This window comes from Medicago truncatula, chromosome 2 (assembly GCF_003473485.1).
Source record: "Medicago truncatula cultivar Jemalong A17 chromosome 2, MtrunA17r5.0-ANR, whole genome shotgun sequence".
Classification (NCBI taxonomy): domain Eukaryota; kingdom Viridiplantae; phylum Streptophyta; class Magnoliopsida; order Fabales; family Fabaceae; genus Medicago; species Medicago truncatula.
The window spans coordinates 6401193-6424564 of NC_053043.1; the positions used below are offsets into that span (position 1 = coordinate 6401193).

Genomic DNA, 23372 nt, shown 5'->3' on the forward strand with positions numbered 1-23372 from the left:
CTTTATCGCAGGAGTCTGATGGTTTTGGAGAAATTAGAACTCTATTTGTTTCTCTAATATTCGTAACTTATCTGCCACCCTAATATCTTGCTTCTCTAGCTCTCCAACCCCGACGATTGCAGATAAATGGATTTGATGGAACTCCTCTAATCAATCTTGTATCATTCTTAATGTTGATGACGGTTGTTTAGGAAATCCTATCAGAGCAGGATTTGGAGGTTTACTTCGACCGTTGGATTGCAGGTTTTTCTGGTTTACATTGCAGACACATCTAACATTCTACTTGTTGAGTTTCCATTCATCATCGGTTGTTACTTGCTAAGGAGATGAACTTTCAAGAGGTTTTCTACTATACGAATTCTCTCCATTGTGTTCAAATCCTTAAAGAGTTAACCCCTATATTTCACAAGTATGCTACGTTGATTCAAGATGCCAAGGATCTCCTAAATTTTGACTGACTAGCTTCCATTGATCACACTCTTAAAGAAGGAAGTAACTGTGTAGATTTTCTAGTTATGATTGGTGCTTCTTCTACCTTAGATTATGTTGTTCACACCTCTCCTCCGACAAGAATATTTAATCTCTTAGTCTTTTTTTATTGTGTTTTTGTTCTATTCTTTTTCTTTTGTTTCTGTTAGCTTTGTAAAAAAAAAAAAAAGAAATTAACAACATTAATTAAATTCGTTTAAAAAGTTAATTTAATGAATTAAAATAACTCTAACCAAATTGATCAACAAAAAGACACATTTGAATACTAACTTCAGTAACGGAATCCACTTTTGAGGATTTTTTTTTTACTTTGGATAAATTAATGGACTATAGTCTATGAGAAATGATATTTGTACAACCATTTTGGTATAATTTTTGTACAACTTTCTCTCTCATATTCACATTATGTTTTTATTCTCTCTCTTCTTTTTTCTCTTTCTATTATTTTTAACAAATGAGAAGAGATAACAATAAATTATCCCAAAGGTTATACCAAAATGATTGTCAAAATATCACTGCTCATAAGCTATAGCCCCATAGATCCACATTCAATTCAAAGACCAAAGTGTACTCGTTTCCTATATATTTGGATTTGGATGATGAGCTGTCCTGTCCATAGTACATGAAGCTAAGATAAGATGTGTGCCTTGTACGAAGAATCATTGTCCTTTTACTTTTACCCAAAAGATACACATTTTTCCTCAAAAGAAAAAAGATATTTATTCAGATTTACCAATGAATGTGTACGATCTAGTTAACTCAAACATCGAATATTCCAAGATTATCTATCGTTAATTTCTCGGTTATAGCTAAGAACTTGTTATAAGTGAGAAGATAAAGTGAATGTGACTTGCATAAAAAAAAAAATGTGAATGTGACTTGTAAGAATGATTGGTTCTTATATAAGAGAACTCGTTGAATTAATTTTAGGTTCTTAAGCAATTGCTATGTTAGAATAAAAAGTTGATAAAGTTGCGTGTGACCTAATCCCATAGAAATGAATTCAATTGTAGTCATAATTTTGGAGATGTCTAGCTATAATTGCATAGTGGACGAATTGACGAATGACAATAAATTAGATAGTCAAGACTCAAGAATCTGGCTAGTGCAATCGAAAATCAGAAAATGACAAGTTTAGTTTGGCTAGATGAGAAAGTTAGTCATAGTTTGTTCGTTTACCATTCGATCTTTGTTTGAGAATTTCACTTGCCACATCGTCCTTTTGGAGAGAGTAATTTTTATTTCAATTTTTTTTATCCATCTAGTTTCTAAGGAGATGAGTCCGATAATTAGGGTTTGTTTGTGAGATAAGTAAAGTCTAACAAAAAGTTATTTCACATAAAAATTGAAGTCAAATTATCCCAAACAATCTGGCGGACCTCAAAAACAAGCTTAATCACGTGGTTAATTAATTTATATTTTAAATTTCGAATATCACAATTGGTGAAAGTTCATCTTGAATATTTTTTTTTGGTCCAATAGAAGGTCAAAGTTCAACAAAAAAACGAAGCTAAAAAACTAGACGAACAATTCTAGATATAAACATAAAATAAATATCATTAAAAAGCAAACGACAAAGCTCACTAAGGGGAGATTCCACATCATAGAAACGACAAAACTCATCAAGAGGAGATTTAACAATAAAGCAACTAAAATAATTCCAAAAATGACTATAATTAGCATTCATCACTTTTGTTACCCTCCTAGCAAGTATGACGAACTTATACTTGTCAATCCAAAGTCAAAAGAATGTAAATACGCCTCACCAAAGAGGAAACTACCTCGCCAAGATTGGAATTATATATAATCATGTCAATCACGAATTTTTTAATCACTCTCCATAACAAGTTGCAAAATATGATTTCTCTAAGGCATACCATGGTACAATCTTCACATCTTCGCTTGAGGTGTATCACATGAACCAATTTTCTTATTGTAGTATTTGATCCAATGCTCGTCTAAATTGCAAAAGAGACCTCCACACCCCGGAGTCTCACTATTCCTCTTGCATTCATCATCACCGTTGAGTTTGATCTAATCATACGTCCTCAGATTAGTTGGGGGTTCACTATATTTCTCAAAATAAATATAGAGACCTCTATTTTAAGAGATAAAGATAGAAAATAAATAATCGGTCTCACCATCAAGTAGGTTCCTGCTGTAAACGAAATGACAAACAATATTTAAACTTATGCGCAATTGTAAAGTTTTGGATGATAGATATTGAATCTATTAATATCAACATTGTGAATTAAAGAGTGATATGACAATGCAACACTTTAAATTCACCATATGAGATGGTATGTTGGTCCTCTTACCCGACAGCCAAGAAAGCTATGTACATATATATTTTGTTAGTAGGGCTTGACATTTGATGGCCCTTATTTAGGAGCACATGAAGGTGCTTATAAATAGTTGTTGTTGTCATTACAAGTCCCACGTTGAAGTCCCATTCCTTTTTAAATTTTTTGCAGAATGTGCTTGCGTGTGGTGTGGGGTGGGGTGGGGTGCCTTCTCTCTATCAATCACTTTTAGATTCCTTCCTTCCTTCCCCCCAGCTCTTTTTTTTTCTTAGGTGAGGTGGGATCCTAAAGCAACGTCCACATTAGTTCCTTTCTCTGAAATTTGCCTCAACACGTGGCGCAACTACATATTATCTGCCCACAGTCCCCTTCCTTACCCATCAATTAACACGTGGACACATATTGTTTTTCTGGGACAACACGTGGATACATATACTGTTATTAATGCATTATTATTATTATATATTCTTATTCTTGGTATATATATATCAATGTTGAGTTAGATATATGATACTACTAACTGTGGTCCTAAAACACTATAGAAAGGACTCTGTTATTAATTGGTGACATTTCGATACAGCTTTCTAGTAGAAGAAAATAAGGAGACTCACTTGTATAAGTTAGATATATTCTTCTTATTAAGGGTGTTGATAAGGCATGTAAGGAGAGTCACACGTAAACAATGGTGTTCATATGCATGTAAACTAATCATCCACAATCCGTTTTGATGGATAAAAATGATATTTGCATATAGTCCATGCATAACCATATGGATAAATATCCGCAATACATATATTTAACAAGTATATCGGCGAGTGTAATTGATGATATAAACTTTTTTTAAAAAAAAATGAATATTATTATATATGTAGTAATCGGCGATTGTAATCGATAAAATATTAAGTTAATAAATATATCATTTTATTATCCCCGTGAGCATAGCTCAGTTGGTAGGGATATTGCATATTATATGCAGGAGCCGGGTTCGAACCCCGGACACTCCACTTCTCCACAATTAAATTGTGTGAGCTCTAGCCACTAGGCTACTTGACCAAAAAAGAAAATATATCATTTTATTTTATCCGTGAATATTTATTAACTTTCTTAATGAAAATAATAATAATAATAATGCGTTCCTATATATGAGAGATAGGATAGGAAGGACCGACAGAGTATATGTGATTTTTTTCTTCTTCTTTTATTTGATAAAAGGGGCATAAGTCAATTTTAAACTTTAAAATAAATAGGCCGTACTATATTATATATATTACAAATTTAACATGTTGCTTTTGGTTTTTCATAATGAGCCCCCCAGTTACTTTGTGCACTATGGTTGCGAGACATAGTTTTCATGCCCACATTTGTGTTAAAATAGACTGAGATATACAAATGATTTTCCTTTTTATTTTCACTTTCATGGATTCGGTGGCCATGCATGTCATACATCCTTTATGAACGGACCCTTATATGCTTTATTTGAAAACCATATGGAAATGTTTATCGTACTTAGATTCGAATTTGGCTTTAAAAAGACTTCAAGAGCCATTGTGTGTGATGTTCATAAACAAAAATTATAATCCACTGATGATATATATATATATATATATATATATATATATATATGGGATTTTTATGTGAGAGTGTTTTAGCAAGTTATAACTAAAAAGTTAATAAATACACCTTAAGGTGTATGTTGCTATAACACACCTTCTAAAAAAACAAGTGGGTGTGTTCTAGCAAATCCTATAGACATTTGCTAGAATACACCCACTTATTTTTTAAAAGGAGTATTTTAGCAAATGAATAACTAAAAAGTAGTTAAATACACCCTAAGGTGTAGCTTTGCTAAAACACTCCCACATAAAAATTAGTGGGTGTGTTCTAGCAAACCCATATATATGTTATTGATGTTCCATATACTATCAGTTCATTTTTGAAGGAATATAATATACTATCAGTTCATAAAAGTCCCTTTTCAGCCACAAATATTCAAACAATAATAGAGATAATGTGGTTGACGTGAAAAAACCATGCAAGTACTGTTTTTTTTTTTTTAATTATTTATAAAGTTCCTTTTTTGTGGGGTATATCTGCAAAGTTTTCAGTTGCTTATTGATCATATATAATTTGTTAAGATTTATTGTTATTTGATTAGACCAAGTGTACTCATCTGATTGGTTGTTTGGATTTATCTCATCTTAATTAATAATTTTTTTTTGGTTACAATCTTAATTAATAATTTGAACTCAATTATTTCATTATAAATTAATTTTTTTAAAAAATTTTTTATACCAAAATTCATAATTTTTTTTTTTACCTATAAATAGAGATTTGGTTCATTTGATTTGGACACAGAAAAAAAACTAAGTTTTTCACTATTATTATTAGCTTTTCTTTTGAAGTTTTAATCTTTTTTTAGTGAAATGAGCCAAAAGCTGTTTGGAAATTAATTTCAATCAAATATTTGTCTGTATTTTGAAGTTTGTTGTCTTGCATTTTAAGTTATTTGTGTGTCGCGTGCTTAGTTTATTTTATTGCATTTTAAGTTAAGAAAATAAAAATAAATTATTTAAATAAATTTTGTTTTTACAAAACACTAAAAAATAAATTGTTAAGTGTTTTTTATTTTAATTTAATTTAATTATAATTGATAATTGTAATTTTATGTAATTATAAAAACAAAAATATAAAATTAAATAAGAATAAGAAATAAAAGATGGTAGGGTAGAGTGTTGAATGAAAAATCATTGGAGAGGATAAAAGTTGAATAAGAGAGAGAAAATGATATGGAATATTAGGAATTGAAAAAGTGGATGTTGAATGTTGTTGAATAGAAAAACTATTGTAAATGATCTTAGTGCTATAAAGGAAAAAAGGTCGAACTAAAAATTAAATAAAATCATAAAAAGTCGCAATCTCTTTTAATGTATACTGTAGTACTTTCTCTTTAATTGGGAAATGGAATAATTATTTATATTTTTTGAAAGGAAAATATTTTTATTTTCTATGTTCCTATATTTTTCACATGTAAAGGCATACTTAACCAGGGTTATAAATATTAGTGATCTTGGTTATATTTGTTACGTAATAAATATTAATATATATTTTATATACACCCTTAATTACATTTAATTTAAGAAATGATACCCTTTAAAAAAAAATGACATTGAATGTTTATCCAATTTAAAATTGTAGCAAATACTGTTCTTTGAGGCAAGGTAATTTTATTACAGGTCAAACAACTTCATTCTCCCCTTCTCACGATGTAGAGATGGGGAAACGTTAATTAGACTTTTACAAACAATTTAGTAAGTGAAAAATCTTAACCAGATAAATATGAATTTTGAAACAGACTCCAAAATTGTAAAATATAGTATTTATTTTTAGGATGGTGTCTTTGATTTTATGGCTATAATTCATGATTTTAGACATTTATGGATGACTGATTTAGTGAACTCTGATGTAAAAGTTTAGGGTTAATTAAGTAAATGGTCCTTATAAATATTCAGAATTTTATTTTTAGTCCTTACAAAATAAAATCACACTTTTTAGTCCCTATAAGATTTTCCGTCAGCATTTTTAGTCCTTATAAAATTTTTCTATCATCATTTTTAGTCCTTGTCAAAAATTTCTGTCAACATTTTTTGTCCCTAAAATACTTAAGAAAAATATCATAGAGACTAAAAAGTGTGATTTTATTTTATTGGGATTAAAAACAAAATTTTGAATATTTATAGAAATCATTTACTTAATTAACCCAATAGTGTTGCCCATATTTTAACTAGGGAAGCACTATGTCATATCTTAATATTTTGCATTGTGTAACTCTACTTTGATTAATAATGAAAAACTATAAACTTCTTTCTCTATAAAAAAAAGAATTTCTTTGAAGCTTTTCGGAAAAGGTTAGTTAGAACTTTATTCAAAATCATTTTAATAACTAACTTTATTGGCATTCTTTCTAGCTTTATTATTAATTGGAAAAGTTTTCAATTTTTTTTCCAACTATCCATTTTTGGATAGAATCTAAAGTGCCCTAAGGGTTTTAAATGATAACTTTTTACAAAAGTTTATATAATCAATGCATTGGAAATTGAAAACTTTGACATTTTTAAAAAATAATTTTTTAATTTAGCATGTTTAAAGAGTGTTCCGAGGACACTCGTTAACAATATTTTTTTAATGGATAGAGGCCAAAATATCATTAGGCTATAAAGAATGAATTTTAATTACTCCATTATCTTTATAGGTAGAAGCTAAAATGTCAATTAAGCTAAGAAAAATTATTTGTGGTTACTTAACTATATCTATTATTTTTTATGGATATAGAAGCTAAAATTTCAATTAGGCTGAAAAATGAATTTTAATTGCTTAACTATCCATGTTTTTTTTTTGGATAGAAGCTAAAATGCCAGATAGACTAAAAATAAATTAATTTTGATTGTTTGACTATACACGCTCTTTAGAAATATCAACTAAAATGCAATGAGGCTCTGAAAATGACTATCAATCAATTTTTTGTGCTCTTGAAATTGTTTAACAAATGACTATAAAGTCCTACTCTCCATAAACTCTCTATTTATTTCTATTTCACTTCCTTCTTTTTTTTCTTTTTTTTAATACCCATAATGGATGCCAAACTTCAAGATGCCACAAAATGATTCCAAAAGATAGCTTGAGTGTGTGTTGCTTATTGAATAAAGAAGATTTTAAATTAGCATGATGAAGTTGTGTTGTTGTTAACCCTTCTGATTGATTAGGGAGTTAAATCACACCCCAATAAATCTAGGAATGCATACTTTTGGCTACAGAAAGAAAATTGTCAATGTTTGTGGAGATCTGTTGAAAAAAAAATGTTGCTTCATTGGGAACAATTCCTATATATATACTCCAAATAAAATTCAAAAGGGTTTTTGAGTATTTATGTATGCATTCAGGTGGGAGAGCGGTTACTTGAGGCTAAAGAAACGGGATGTTGGAGCCATAAAAAATGACTCTAGATGTCCTACATATATAGAAATAAAAGGGGGGTGTAGTTTGAAGACACGGTGTGGCAAATTGGCTTTGGAAATTGGAAGCCTAGCTGACGTGAAGCCTTATATTACCATTGCATGGAGGGATATAAATTAGGGTATTGCTATTTAAGCTTCTGAAATTGCTCTTACGTATCCAAAATTACCTTCAAAATCTCCAACAACATTTAACTGCTGGTTGGGGTATTAAGGTAATTTTTTGGTGCGTGAGATCAATTTTCTATAAATTATGAACGGTGTGTTATACTTCTTGGACTTTGTTTGACTTGCATAATAAGTGTGCAATGAAAATGTTGTATGCCTGCAACAATGATTTATATTGTAATATGATGAATAAGTTATGGAAGAAAAAATAATCATGTTAAAAAACCGCATCTACAAATGTTTTTTTTTTTTTTTTTAAAGTATATCTTAAAATTATTGTTTAAAAAAGTATATGTAAAAGAAATTAGAAACTTATCAATTATGTATTAAATATATCATTGTTGTCAAGGATGATATTTTAGACTATAAGCTTCCTGCCTAACCCTTAAATTATACCAAAAACTAAAAAAATGCATTTTTTTAGACGAGCAATATTACAAAGAGAAATGATATTTGTACAACCATTTTCTAACAACTTTTGTGACAACTTTCTCTCTCATACTCATATTATATTTTTATTTTCTCTCTATCGCTTTGGTTTTTGTGCCAACACATACTTTTCTTTGTAAAAATATGGTTGTCAACCAAATTGATGTTCAAATAATATTGCTCTATCACAAAACATACATGTCAAGCGAATTTCTTTTTGTTTTTTTGGGTTGTGTTTGGAGAGTTCAGTAGTTTATGCACCGAAAAGAATTGCAAAGCTATTGAAATACTTATCAATTTGCTACTCCGGTCTCTATTATAAGATAAACTTTACTTTTATAGTCATTCAATAACAATGTATCTAGACTATATTAGATATTAGATACATTCAATAACAATGTATAGTCTATATTAGGCATTAGATACATCATTTATTGAATGAATCTAAAAAGTAGATTTTCTTTTATAATAAAGACCAAGAGTTCATAGTAATAACCAACATGAAATACAATGGTACAAAAAGGATGAGTTTGTTATGAAGAGAAGTGTGAATAAAAAATTGCACATCTTGTAGATACAACTCATTGGTAGCTGCAAAGACAATATGCATGAGGCCAGAGTTCAAAACCGAGATTCTCCACTTGTCCACACTTGTGTGAGTCTAGCCATTTGTCATTGTCTATCAACACCTCCAAGTAACAATACATCTAATCAAAATGTGTATTACTTGTCAGAATAAATGACGATCGCGTAACTCGAATCAACGAATGTTATTAGGAGGTATGAAGTTAAGTGGATGTGTTTCTGGAGTGGCAGTGTCATCTTCTTTCCACATTTTTATGGTCTTGTCAGCTTCACATGATATAAGCCTCGTACCCGTGACATCATACGTTAAAGCATAAATAGCAGCCTCATTGTCCATTGAACCTGTAAGAAGGGGTTTGGGAAATATGAAACAGATAAAAGTAGTTAGTTATACATGATTGTTAATCTTGTGTATACAGTAGAACTAACTAGCATCAAACTAAACGTGTAAAAGCAGCCAAATATGCAGCATACCAGGTTGTACAATTGTTTGAGAATATTGCTGGAAATTATGACCACTCTTCCAATCCCAGAACCACATACTGCCATTGTCACCTGAAACATGGAAAAGTCAAGATTATCAGAAAAATCGGGACAAAGATTTATTTAATTTATTCCATGAAACATAATCCTAACCAGAAATTTACTTAGTTCTAGGTCAATACCTCCGGTAACCATAACACCCTTATCATTGACAGCCATTGCATCGACAGTAGTTTTCTGTTGAGACCTGCACGTGCAACAAATAATGAAAACACATCAATTCTAGCCTTTTCTGTTTTCTAGCATTTGCACCGGTTGCAGCTTATATATTTTCAATTTTATGTTTACAAGTTTCATTAGAAGCTCGGCTCATTCTAAAATATTCTGATCTGTAACTAATTGAAACCAATTAGAATGGTCACTAGTAGCATAGTCTATATATATCAGATTCAATAACAGTTTACAATTACAGTCCACCTTCATTTTTCTCTTCTACAATATACGGTAAACCTTATAGTTAACGATCCTCCTAATCACACAAGTTTGATAAGAATAAGTTTATGAAATCACACCATATTGTGACGAAAATTTCATTCTGGAAGGGTGAACTTTTTAATATTATCAGCCGATGCAGATGCAAAAGCTTGCATGCAGCCAACAAATAAGAAGGAGTGAGAGTGTGAGACGGAGAAGAAAAAAATGAAATAACAGATTTAAATATAAAAATAAGCCAATCATTCTACAAGTAACAATCAACTGATACTGAACACATACTCCGTAGGATGTGGAACCATTGCCCGAACCGACTGTTTATGGTTTTTAAGAGCTAACATTGTTTTACCTGCAATAATGAATTGTGTAAAGTTGGTAAAAAACACATTACCGAAAACGAGTTCAAGTGCATATATCACAGCACAAGCATAGAAAAACAAGAAGATATGAAAAATCAACAATAAATTACCATATCTAAGGTCCCACATCTTAATTGTAGAATCATGAGAACTGGTGACAACGTGAGAGTCCTATGAACAAAAATGAGCAGAATAAGTCCCCCCAAAGTAAGGAAAAAAGAAGATTTAAAAGTATAAAACTATATTAAGACATGTTTCAAAGCCACATTTGAATGCTGAAGTTTCTCTACACAATTATCATATCAAAAACTTGTGGTCCAAGTCACTCAGATAACCTACATGCCAGTTTTACAGACATGGGTATGTGTGTGTCAGAGGACAGAAACAAAAAATATAGACAACAGGAGAAGAATCTGCATACCGTTGGCCGGATAAACAAAGAGCTGATAGCGTTATCATGACCTGAAAGAGTTTGAACCGGCATTTCACTACGTATGTCCCAGACCTGAATTTGGTATCACCAAAACATAGTGATCACATTTATTTTCTACATATTGGAAATAGATGAGCAGAAAGTACTCCATCCACCTAAATCTCAATATACCATATCAAAACAAGTCCATACCCGGCAAACAGAATTGTGTCCTCCAGTCACTAAAATGTCAAATGTGGGATGAAGAGCCAAGCAATAAACACTACTAAGATGACCATGATAAGAACTAATAACCTAAATAAAATAATATAACGTTCATTAGTGGCTCGATATATCTGATAAGTTCAGTGATTGCTGAAATATTCACCTGAAAATCATGAGGATTTTACCTCATTTTGTTTAAGATCCCAACATTTAACTTGCTTATCATCACCAGCAGAAAACATGTAAGTATGTTTGTTGCTAATAGCAAGGCCTGTAGAGAAAGCACAATGTTATTATTAATCCAATTCACAATTGCTGCCAGCACTAATAAATAATTATACTTTAGCTCCTCACCTCTTACTTGATCACTGTGTAACCTACTAATGTGTGCTTTAGAATACCACTTGCCATGTCCCATATCTGTCCAAATGAACAACTTAGCAAAAATACATCCAAGACTTTGAATAGAACAGAGGAAAAATAATAAACTCAGCATGATAAGCTAATAAACTATTTCAAAGTTCCTAGCTTCATTTATAGCAAATACATGGTAATAAATATATAGTGTTTAACAAAAAAAAAATAGTAGTTCAAAATTTGAATAGGGAAATTAACTGACAGTAGGCATAAGCCTAGTTAAGCAGTTCACAAGCTAACATACATGGAAAGTAATATATCTGTTTTAGATTAAATTGTAAAGGAGATCCACATAATCAATAATTCAACATGGTTCTCCAAGTTTTGAGTCTTATATACAAATTTTCTCATAACAAGCAACTATAACATGCATTTTGTGATCAATTGATTAAATACCTTGATAGTTCGATCTGCAGAACCAGTACAAAACCATGTATTACTGGGATCAACTGCAACAAATCTCATGCATTTTTAAAAATTTTCCTTGATCAGTTTAATCCTTCAGTGGTATCTCGAATGATTTTCGGTCTGAGGATTCTTGTATCTCCCACTTCTGACCAACATAAAGGCGTCACGCAATGATAACTTGTTATTGAACTATATTTTAAGTTACGTTTTATTTAATAAATTAATGTTTTTATTTATATTTTATTTGCATTTTACTACATTTCCATTTGTTTTTGTTTTTTTTTTGCTCAAGTACCTTTAAGGTGAGTAAGTGAGGTGTTTGTGGTTCGAACCCCAATCCCTATATATTACAATGCATTATCTCTACCGACTGAGTTAAGTTTACGGGTACCATTTCCTTTTGTTTTTAATAGATAGATAATTCAAAAGAAACATAAAGAAATGGTGCAAAAAGATGAAAAACACTTCAAAGGTAGAAAACTTGTTGACCAAGCCAAGTCATGGAGCACTAAAGACTTCTTTCAATGATCAAGAAGTGCAAAATTACATATCAACTCTTCAAAATTCATGTCATTTAGTTCCAAAAACGTTATCAAAGATCAAAATAACAATGGCTGTTACAGCGGTAACAACCTTAAGACTTTAATTTTATTGGTTTTTCTTTATAGAATTTGAATGATCACATGTAAATGCCACACATCTCTGCCTTGCAACAATAGGAATATAGGATAGAAAATAAAAGGCATGTGGAAAACAAACCAAAAGCCCTGCAACTACTACTAACACAAAAGTGCCCTACAAACCAGCTCATACAGTATACAAATTTGTACACATACACATTTGTGGACCAGGACGAATAATCTCCAATTTTCTCTCAAGCAAACTATTACATTATGTTAATTTGGATATTTAATGGATTATGAAATAAAATGGAATTAAAGTAAATTATCCATTCCTTGTATTCTTCAAAAGTAATTCGGAGAAGGATTCTTGACAAAAGGATATATACATTTCTTTACCTATTTGTCAAGACTAGAATCATAATTATGCTTGAAGACAATTCACAAACTATATATATAGCAATATCTATATGGCTTTCACTTTGTGTGCTAAATGATTTGGTAGGAACATTCATCTAAATAGTTCTTTTTCTTTGTGGAAAACGAATACAACTCAAGTATGAATCAACTGGCAGAAAAGTTGATCAATTTATCCCTTTCTTCAAATTATCATGAAGATATGCGAAAATTCATCTTAGCTTTCATATCTAAGTATGATTTAAATATTAAGACGGCAACACTGGCCGTTGTTATTGTCATCCTTGGGAGTCTCTATCTTTCGACTTATGGGTCAAACCGAAGGTCGAAGGTCAAGCTCAAGCCCAAGTCCGAACACTTTGACCGTACAAGGTCATGGATCGTAAGAGAAATTCATAGTGGAAAACCCATATTGGATAGATTGAAAGAGGATTTCAATAAAGCTCGAGTAAATCCTGCAACATTAAAACACACTAAGAAAGTTTTGAAGGCTTTACTCAATGAAGAATATCTTGATTTAATAAAGATTCAGGTAACATATTTTACAAGTTCCTTCATACTAAGATTTATTGTTAACAATATCCTAAGTAGGTTACATAATTGTTTTAACACTTAGAAATGACAATGTGATTCATATTCTAACTAAGAGATTTGTTGCAGCAAGCTGCGGAAAAGCTGGAAATGAGTGGAAGTGAAGATTCTGCGGTGGAAGTACTGGAAAGGGCCGTAGAGAAGGCTGAAAATGCGAACAAACCACATGAAGTTTACGAAATTGAAATGTTCCTAGTAGAAATGCTCATCTATAAGGTTGAAAAATCTCAACTTCTCACTATACTCTATCAACATATTTATTTTTTACCGACTGTAGTTTCTCACTTGTCTAATTTTTGCATTTCAGTCCCTTCAAAAAATGACCTAAATGGATCTATACAAAATTTATGTTAAATCTTAGCCTAATAACTTGAAATTTTAATGACCTAAAACAAATCATTAGACGATGATGTTGCAAATGACATAGGGTGTGTACTTTGTTGTGAATTCTTTATCTATTTATGAAAAGAAAACTTCAATTGGCAGGGAGAGCTGGACAGAGCCTTGAACCGTACATGCTTGAAAGATGATTCGCTTAAAGATGCTCGACGCCCACTGTACAAGGTACACGTTCCGTATCATTTCAACTTGCATACCTCTCATCTAAATTATCAAATAATCTCAAAAACCTTGTGCTTTATTGGAAACTGCTATATGCTACTCGTGGATTGTTCAACCTTTGAAATAAGTTGATCGTGATAAACGGTTGATTCTTTGATTAAAAATGTAGAAAAGACTTGTCAAATTAAGTTTTCTCATTGATTCTCTTTTCTTTTTTACAGGCTATTATATACCAAATGAAGGGAAACACGGAAAAAGCCGATGAATGTTGGAATGAATTCCTTACGGTACAAGATCCTCCTTGCACCGGATTTTCTCTTTATAAGTTCAAAAAAAATGTGGAACGACTTCAAAGTGCAATACAAGAATTATCGAGGACGAAGGGACAATAAAACATGTCATTGTGATCATTATATGATAGATAATAGGCTATTTGTTGATTTACTGTTTTTAAGAGTAGTTTAGTTTTTTACTATAATAATGTTTACTGTGAGGTTAATTACGATAAGAGTAAATGTAAAATGTTTACACTGTCAACAAATCACAGTTACTTTATAATTGAAGTCGGGCAGATTTTATAATCTGATAGTTATGATTAATTGACACAGTAAAAAAATTATATAAATGAATTATCTATCCTCTAATATTTGTATGAGTTTGACATAAAAATATATATTTGTGTGAGTTTCATTTTGATGCATTGTCAATGAATCACAAGCATCCATATGTTCGACTTTATAAGTGGTTGTGATTAAAACTTAAAATCAAAGAATATATATGATTAGACAGTTTTGATTAATTGACAGCGAAAAACATTTTTACCACCGACAATGTATATTTCCTCTTTCTTTTTGGGTCACTATGCATTGTAATCAAATTATGCGTATTTGCGCGGTGAGTGTTCCACTTTTACTACAAAACTAGTTACAAACCCGTGCTTCGCACGGGTTTAATAACGTTTTTGATAAAAAAAAATTGAAAGAAGATATGTTAAAACGACGGAACATTATGATTCATCATAAAATATGTATGGGCTGGTTCCAAAGCATTATAAAGATCTGCTGTAGAAAAAGGGTATGTTCTATTTTGTTCAAAAGATTAGGAAAACAACATTATAATTAACATGATACTAATTTGAACCAATGAAGGAACCAACAATGTGTAGATTAACGTTACATAATAGTTAGGTTTATAAAAGAGACTCCAGGTGTCAAAGACTAACTAAAAAGAGATTTTTGCCAATATTTACATCAGACAAAATGAAAAGAACAAATGACATCCCAAAGTCAAAATAGTTTACGATTACAGCCCAAAGCGATACGTCAAAATAGTAGAAGTTCAAATAGTTCAACAGCAAATATCTACTTTAGAACAACTCGAACGTGCAAGTTCTTCGGTGACTTTTCGAGACCAAATATGAGCTTACCACCTTCTATCATCACACGTTCTCTGCAGAAATTGATCCATAGCCCACCCAAGTATTTTTCATAGCTTGCTCTTTCGGCGGTAATGAGGCGACACTTATACTTTCTCTGTATGCGAATATAGTTACATATAATTTATAAAATAAAGGTAGCTTAACTGATTTAAGCTAAAGAAAATGTATCATGACTTCTAATTTATCTTCCTATTATCTTCCTATAAAGTCTAGATAAATACATGTATGTGCATTATATGAACCCCGTTGACCAATTAACATTGTTGAAACAAATGGAAATTAAGCATCACTCCCGCATGTGCATCTATAGCTAGCACCATTTGACATTGATGTCTTCGAACATTTGGTGCAACTCTTATAATACCATCCAAACTGGTTAGGATTGAATTTAGTTGTTTTCCAAATAGTGATGAAGTATGTATCCTAACCCAAATTATGCACATGAAATAAAGAATAATGCAATATGTATTTTTAACTTGTGCATCAAAAAACTCAAAGCATGTTCGTGCATAAAAAAAGTAGACCATGACTAAGTTTATAAATTCAGTAATTGGCCTAACCTGAGGCAGATTGAAAAAATCGTTGTACAAAGTACGTTGAGAAGAAGCCGAACTCTAACTTAAGTTATGACTGATACTTTGACTCTGAGCTTGAGAAGTGTTAAGGTCACAACAACAATTCAAGAAACATGGTCAAAAAACAATCAAATCAGATTGTGAAATTATAAGTTACTCTAATACTATATTTTGAAATCATAATGCAAACTTACTAAGTCTTAAACTTCTCAACAACCGGATAATGTAGGTTGATGAGCAGCCTCGAACCTGACCAATTGTTACATATATTTGGGTTGCCAATGACTACAAAATGGAAGAACTCAATGTAAATAGATGGTAAATGATCAAGCTACGGAGTATTTTTCCCATAGTGTTACATCAACTATATTCCCACTGCATAAGGAAAGACATCTTTCAGGTCATTGTCAAACTTATACAAAATTCTATCATCTGATGTTGACAAATTAGAAAATAATACCTTTTATCTTTCAACACAATGTTCGTACACGGTTTCTTTCTAGTCCCAATTGGTGTTGTCTTGACAATCTCATGAAGAAGCCCGATGATTTCTTAAAAAAAATATTACATCTATAATAATATTATAATCGGAGAAAACAAAGAAATAAATTAAAGCACATAACTATATCATATAAAATGTCAGATTTGAATTTTCCATCTTGAATTTCCTTAAATGACTTAAAACGAAATTCATGAGTAAGAACGTTAGTTAACTTGTCATACTTCTGCACCTTTGTATCAGAACCAAAAACAACCCTAAAGAGATTAAATACAATGTCATTATCAAACACATGACAATTATACAAAGTATAAGTCTTGTTTTCCTCGATCAAAGCCTTTCAATGCTCCAATTATCTATACCGAGTTATTACATGAACTCGATCACCCTAAATTCGAGAAAGAAACCAAAAAATGTAAATAAATCAAAATGTACACTAATAAGTAACATTGATAAATCATAAAGGAAATTACAACAAATCTTAACTAACTCATCTAATCTTTGCATCACAAATAATGAGCTTCATATGTTGATTCTCATTACTACCATTTACAATCCAAGAATCCAGCACTCCAAATCCTATTTTCCAAATGTCCAAATCATTTTTTAGATCCTTAATGTAGTCATAATCCCTTGACATCGAAAGTCCTATATAAAGATACAATAATACATCATTTAATTTTATTCCCTTTGTTCATTCTGATATCGAAAGAAGCTAACATATTCCTATGTGATCAATTTTTGTATCATCAAATCAACCTGATCTTAAATGCACAAATTTCTGAATCATCAACTTTTTGGACGTCAATGATATGACCAAAACAAATTTCACCAATCAACTTTTGTACGGCTCAATCATATAGGAAATAATAAACCAAATATGAAAATTGTTATGGCTTTATGATTACTCACAAAAACTAAAATAACCCACATACATCAATTTTTTTTCAACCACAGTACCAGAAGCCAAAATAACAATTGTGTCAAAACCTTATCATGAGCTAAAATTCAATCATCATGATTTATCAATGTTACTTATTAGTGAACATTTTGGTGTCTTTCAAAAAGATAAGAATTTATATTATATGATATTATATTTGTTACATTGTTGGTGCCATGGAAACATATATGTTTAGTTTTTTCGAATAAGAAAAAGATATGCATAGTTGGTTACAATATAAGGGTGCAAAATATATATATAAGTATAATTTTTCTAGGCATCTAGACCTTTTTTGAAGATAAGAATAAAAATAATCATACACATTATGCAACGTTAAAAAAAATTATACGCAGTAGCGTAACAAAAAAACAGACACATATAAAATATTACTCTAAGCGCTAATATGTGTGTTCGTATATATTTGCGAGGTTGAAGAAAGAAATAAAAATATTTGGTATCATTAAATGATAGCGTGAATAAAAATATTTGTGAGGTTGTGATGATTAAACGATATTGAATTTAAATGTATAAGTGATAAAAAGATAATAAAATTCCTTTGAAAAAAAGGTGATAAAATTAAATGGGACCTCCTTAAAAAAAATTAAATGGAACGATTCCAAAAAAAATTAAATGGAAGAAAAAATCATATTTAAATATAATATTAAAAAATAAAAGAAAAGGTTCCCAGTGTGAGTTGAAAAGATGTGCTTTTGAAATAAATTGTCGAGAAGTAGTTTTTTAAAGTAACATTCAACAACTTTTGGCCAAAGCTCATTCCATTCAATTTTATGCATTAAAAAAAATTACTTTTTGTAGTAAGTACTTAATTGATATTGTGTTTGTGTTTGACCTAACTTCTCCTTAAAAATGTAGAAAAGTTGGAAAAAAGCCGGGTCAAACGATACCTTATTCTCCTACAACGGCAATGTAGAAGCAACTGAATTTGGGACAAAAAATTGAAAAATAGTTAAAAACATAAAAATTGGAAATAAAATATTTGGTATCATTTAATGACAGTGTGAATAAAAATATTTGTGGAGATGTGATGATTAAACAATATTGAAATTAAATATATAAGCGATAAAAAGATAATAAAATTAAATGGAACATCCTTAAAAAATTAAATGGAACGGTTCAACAAAAAGTTAAATGGAAGGAAAAAAAACATATTGAAATATAATATTAAACAATAAAAGAAAAGGTTCCCAGCGTGAGTTAAAAAGAGGTGCTTGTGAAATAAATTGTCGAGAAGTAGTTTTTTTAAAGTAACATTGAACAACTTTTGGCCAAAGCTCATTCCATTCAATTTTATGCATTCAAAAAAATTACTATTTTTTAGTAAGTAAACAGCGTGAGTTAAAAAGAGGTGCTTGTGAAATAAATTATCAAGAAGTAGTTTTTAAAGTAACATTCAACAATTTTTGGCCAAAGCTCATTCCATTCAATTTTATGCATTAAAAAAAAATTACTTTTTTTTAGTAAGTAATTAATTGATACTATGTTTGACCTAACTTCTCCTTAAAAATGTAGAAAAGTTGAAAAAAAAAACCGGGTCAAGCGATACCTTAATCTTCTACAACGACAATGTAGAAGCAACTGAATTTGGGATAAAAAATTGAAAAATAGTTAAAGTTATCAAAAATATAAAAATTATAAAATAATTAAAAAAATTGTGAGGGGCAAAATGGGAAATGTACCCATATAATGGTGAGGTGGCAACAACACAATTCCACCAATTAGAAAATTACAAAAATACCCCTCCTAGGGGCAAAATGGGAAATTTATAGAGCATCAACTTTAATAGTAGTATATAGATCACGACAATTTTCAGCGTTCAACTAGAAGCTTGATTTTGTAGCAGTGGTAAGCGGTATTGATAAATAGCGCGAGGGACACATGGTTGCACGATTCGACTCTAGGGAGTTTTTTAAAAAATATTCATTTTCTTGGTCAAAAAAATATATTCATTTTCAAATCATTATTAGTTTTATTATGGTAAAAAAAAAAAATTTTATCATTTTATTTTGAATGAAGAATTCCTTAAAAAGAATATTGAGTGAAGACTTAAACTCTATTTCTAAAAGAATGAACTTACTAGTGGATGGATACCTATTACCTGATATCATATAAATTAACTTGTAATTAATTGGCGGTGAAATGAGATAAACATAAATATATTTGTAAATATTTTTTGAATCTTAAGATTTTCTTTGCTTTGAACAGAGACATCATTCTCTCACCTCAAATTTTAATTATCCATAAACAAATTACAAATAAACACTTGCAATTAAAGTGCGAGTAATGAGCGTGGGTACGGACATTTAGATGCCCATAAGATATGGGGACGGACGGTAAAATTGTTACCCACAAGGGTATGGGTTTAGATACGGATATTTTTTACAAAAGCGAGTACAAAGACAGGTATTACAGTATCCTGCCCATTGGGGGCCATTGCCATCCTCCAGGAGCATGTTTTGTCTCCTATGTTTATGTCCCAAACATTAACAATTACGTTAATACTCCCTTCTCCTATGTATATTGCAATTTGCATGATCAGTAAGATAGCAATTCTCCACTGTCGGCTAAGGTAGTTTTGGATTTAAGTTGTATATACACGGATAGTATAAAACTTTTTTTTATTGTAGGTGTAACCTTATTTATTAATTTCTTTTTCCCGCTCATTTGCTTTATTAGTTTACAATTATTTAACCTAACAAATTTCATCTAAAAAATTATATCGCACCAATTTCATTCCTATCCTCTTGCCTTTTTTTTGTTTGAAGAAAATATTTTCTATATTTATCCTTATTTATTAATTTTGTTACGTCTGCAGCAATTTAACATAATTTTTTCTCGCTCAATTGCTTTATTAGGTTTGCAATTATTTAATTTAACAAATTTCATCTAAAAAAATGCATCGCACCAATTTCATTTCGATCCTCTTGCCTTTTTTTTTGAAGAAAATATTTTCTTCACTTATTTGATTGATGAACGTTTGTTTTAGAAACTATGAGCATATCAATGATCACGTTTGATGTCTTCTATTTTATACTTTTTTTTCGGCTACCCTAATTTTCATGTAAACTTGGTTATATATACCCGAATTATTGATAGGATTACCGAATTTTGTTTTATAATATTTTCAAATTTCATACATTTTATGAAGTGTTTTATTTTGTCTACTATGGATTATCACGTGTTATTTTTTCACCTTTACCTATTATATATTGCATTTTATTTTTCGTATATCAATCCCTTTACAATAAACTCGAGCGGAGCGCGGGTCAAAAATTTAGTATTAATTAGTCTCATTAGTTTTGTTTTTGTTTTTGTGATAGTTGTTAGTTATTACAAGCATGCCAATTACATTGAAAATGTACAATTATTTTTACATACTAATAATAATAGAGGACCTCATTGACAAAATAAATTATTTCAATATTTGTTAACAACCTCTATGGTGAAGTTGTTAAAATGACTTTTTTGATGAAGTCATTAGAATGACCAATCATAATGCATTTGTGTATTTAATGCATGACACATCAAATTTTACTATGTATATTGTACATTTGTTCATATGGTGTACCATTATAGTTTTACTTATTGCAATTGGGTCCTTAATTAAATCAAAATTCAACAATTTTGTTATTATTTTTTATTCTTAAAACTTATAATCTAAATTGGATACACCAATTCATTCGTCTTCCCCATCGCACAAATTCCTCTTCATCAAAATAAACTGATACGACCTTGCGTCTCTCTCTACTCTCCACACTTCTCAGTACATTCTCTCAACTGCAGCAGTGCCACCTTCCACCACCACCAAGTGCGACGCTTCTCTTGCCTCTTCTTTCTCTTTTGTGCGCGAACCACTCCATAACCTTTTCACTCCGTCCATCACCTGACTCTCCAAGCCTCAGGTTCGTTTTCGAACACTCGACAGAACAATCTGAATGAATGAATCTCCTTTTTTTTAATTAGGGTTTTTGATTTTGGATTCTTTTATATGAATGTAATAGTGTTTAATTGGTTGATTGGTTATGAAATTGGGATTATGATTAATATTTAGTGTTGTGAAACCATTGTTAGGGTTTTGATGTGGCCAAAATTTGGGAATTTGTGATTATGCAAGAGATTATTTTTTGTTTGTTTTGAAATTGGTACTAATTTGTTGTTATTGTTGTTGATATGACTCTCTTTAACAGTTGGTGTTTTTTCTCTTGATATGCCCAAATAAGCCAAATTGTTTTGGTTCATTGTGTAACTCAAGGACTGTTATTTCACTTTTCATATCAATCTTCTAACACAATTGAGCTACTACAAGGATGTAGTGTAGTTATTAAAGCAGACACTAGGTTATAACAAAAAAAAAAGGTTTTCAATGATGTTATATACTTGATTAGTATCGGAGGCAACAATTACGTTGGCATTTAGGGACCTAAAACCTAATGTCACTCGGTTATACCAAAGACAATTTTCAAGATTGTAATAGACAACTTGACTAATACACAGAAAGTTAGTATTTATTCAAAGTTAAAATATTTGCTTAAGACCCCAATATGTATTTGTTTCCATTTTGTGTGATGCTGCTTATGTGTACATTTGGGTGGCCCTGTAACATATACACTGGGGTTTTTGTTTGTTTTCCTAGCACCTCTTTCTTGTCTTAGGAAGATGGTTTTTCTTGTATTAGGAAGATGGTTTTGCTTGCAATAATATAATAGTATGCTGTTTAAAAATAAAACTCATGCTTTGTTAAAATTTTCGAAATTTTAGGGTTGTCATGGAACACCACAAAGATTGTTTGGACGCCGATTCCAGTGAAGTAGAATACACAGATGATTTATACGAGGATGAAGAACATCATAGTTCGTCTGATGCTGAAGATGATGTTGATGGTAATGCTGATGATGATGTTCATGATGAATCAGTTCAACAACAGGGTTCAATCAGCGATGCATTAGTAGGTGACAGGTTGGTGAATGTAAATTCCATTGCCTCTGATGAAATTCTTAAACTTGAATTTGGTACTGTTGATGAAGCGTATGAATTTTATTATCGTTATGGAAAATGCAAAGGTTTTGCCATTAGGAAAGGTGATGTTAGGAGAAATAGTAGTGGAATAATCACAATGAGGGAGTTTGTGTGCAACAAACATGGGTTAAGAGATAAGAAGCACTTCTCTAGGAATGATAGGAAAAGAGATCATAGACGTCTCACCCGAACAAATTGTGAAGCAAGGCTTCGTGTGCATTACAAAGCCAAAAAGGGGAGATATGTAGGGTCTAAATTTGAAGAGGGGCATAACCATGAATTAACCCCAACTAAATTTACACACTTGCACCCACTGTATCGTAAAATCTCTGAAGCAGATAGTGCCCAACTTGATGCTCTTCAATCACATGGAATCAGAACCTGTCATATAATGGGATATATGGTTGCTCAGAAGGGTGGATACGCTGATGTAGGTTTTACTAAGATCTGTATAACTATTTTGATAAAAAGATGCGTGATGTCATTAAAGACGGTGATGTTGCTGCTGCTCTAAAGTATCTTAATGTGAAGTCTTCCACCGATCCAATGTTATATGCTGAATACGATGTCAACATTGATGGAAGAATGAAAAGTTTGTTTTGGGCTGATGGGAGTAGTAGGTCTGATTATTTTTGTTTTGGCGACGTTTTGGCGTTTGACGCAACGTACAAGAAGAACAAATACAACTATCCGTTGTGTATATTTTCTGGGTGTAACCACCATTCACAAACCATTATATTTGGTGTTGCGTTGTTGGAGGATGAAACAATCGAGTCATATAAGTGGGTCTTGAACCGTTTTTTAGAATGTATGGAAGGTAAATTCCCAAAAGCAGTGGTAACGGATGGAGATGGATCAATGAGGGAAGCTATTAAACAGGTATTCCCTGATACATCTCATCCCAAAAGCAGTGTGATT

The 23372-nt window shown here is 31.0% G+C and overlaps 3 protein-coding genes and 1 long non-coding RNA gene across 5 annotated transcripts; 2 read left to right on the forward strand and 2 right to left on the reverse strand.

The window, feature by feature from the left end:
• Nucleotides 1–2028: 2028 nt before the first annotated feature.
• LOC11445871 (uncharacterized) lies at nucleotides 2029–3057 on the reverse strand. 2 transcript variants are annotated; one of them, XR_005644068.1, is made up of 2 exons: nucleotides 2808–3057; nucleotides 2029–2644 (listed from the first exon to the last, which is right to left on the reverse strand). It is a non-coding gene; the product is annotated as an uncharacterized lncRNA (long non-coding RNA). The 2 variants fall into 2 exon arrangements; XR_005644067.1 differs by having other exon boundaries at nucleotides 2029–2647.
• Nucleotides 3058–8920: 5863 nt separating this feature from the next.
• Nucleotides 8921–11291, reverse strand: LOC11445628 (protein pleiotropic regulatory locus 1). Its single transcript, XM_039830087.1, has 7 exons — nucleotides 10943–11291; nucleotides 10739–10822; nucleotides 10428–10488; nucleotides 10241–10307; nucleotides 9649–9713; nucleotides 9458–9538; nucleotides 8921–9325 (listed from the first exon to the last, which is right to left on the reverse strand). Exons 2-7 carry the CDS (start codon nucleotides 10799–10801, stop codon nucleotides 9159–9161), a joined length of 504 nt encoding a protein of 167 aa, XP_039686021.1. The 5' UTR covers nucleotides 10802–10822; nucleotides 10943–11291; the 3' UTR covers nucleotides 8921–9158.
• Nucleotides 11292–12883: 1592 nt separating this feature from the next.
• LOC11438868 (uncharacterized) lies at nucleotides 12884–14549 on the forward strand. Its single transcript, XM_003593878.4, has 4 exons — nucleotides 12884–13348; nucleotides 13477–13623; nucleotides 13894–13971; nucleotides 14190–14549. The coding sequence occupies exons 1-4, from the start codon at nucleotides 12959–12961 to the stop codon at nucleotides 14358–14360; spliced, it is 786 nt and encodes a 261-aa protein (XP_003593926.1). The 5' UTR covers nucleotides 12884–12958; the 3' UTR covers nucleotides 14361–14549.
• Nucleotides 14550–21133: 6584 nt separating this feature from the next.
• LOC120578128 (putative protein FAR1-RELATED SEQUENCE 10) lies at nucleotides 21134–23349 on the forward strand. Its single transcript, XM_039830303.1, has 2 exons — nucleotides 21134–21340; nucleotides 22197–23349. Exon 2 carries the CDS (start codon nucleotides 22204–22206, stop codon nucleotides 22966–22968), a length of 765 nt encoding a protein of 254 aa, XP_039686237.1. The 5' UTR covers nucleotides 21134–21340; nucleotides 22197–22203; the 3' UTR covers nucleotides 22969–23349.
• Nucleotides 23350–23372: the final 23 nt, after the last annotated feature.

Bases quoted from the DNA above. Each gene is read 5' to 3' on its own strand.
- LOC120578128 (XM_039830303.1), top strand. From the start codon at position 22,204: ATGGAACACCACAAAGATTGTTTGGACGCCGATTCCAGTGAAGTAGAA.
- LOC11445628 (XM_039830087.1), bottom strand. From the start codon at position 10,801: ATGCCGGTTCAAACTCTTTCAGGTCATGATAACGCTATCAGCTCTTTG. The intron at 10,308-10,427 runs GTAATTTATTGT...TCATTATTGCAG, and splicing joins GATGTGGGACCTTAGATATG to GTAAAACAATGTTAGCTCTT. The intron at 9,539-9,648 runs GTATTGACCTAG...TCCATGTTTCAG, and splicing joins GGGTGTTATGGTTACCGGAG to GTGACAATGGCAGTATGTGG.
- LOC11438868 (XM_003593878.4), top strand. From the start codon at position 12,959: ATGAATCAACTGGCAGAAAAGTTGATCAATTTATCCCTTTCTTCAAAT. The intron at 13,349-13,476 runs GTAACATATTTT...GATTTGTTGCAG, and splicing joins TTGATTTAATAAAGATTCAG to CAAGCTGCGGAAAAGCTGGA. The intron at 13,972-14,189 runs GTACACGTTCCG...TCTTTTTTACAG, and splicing joins CTCGACGCCCACTGTACAAG to GCTATTATATACCAAATGAA.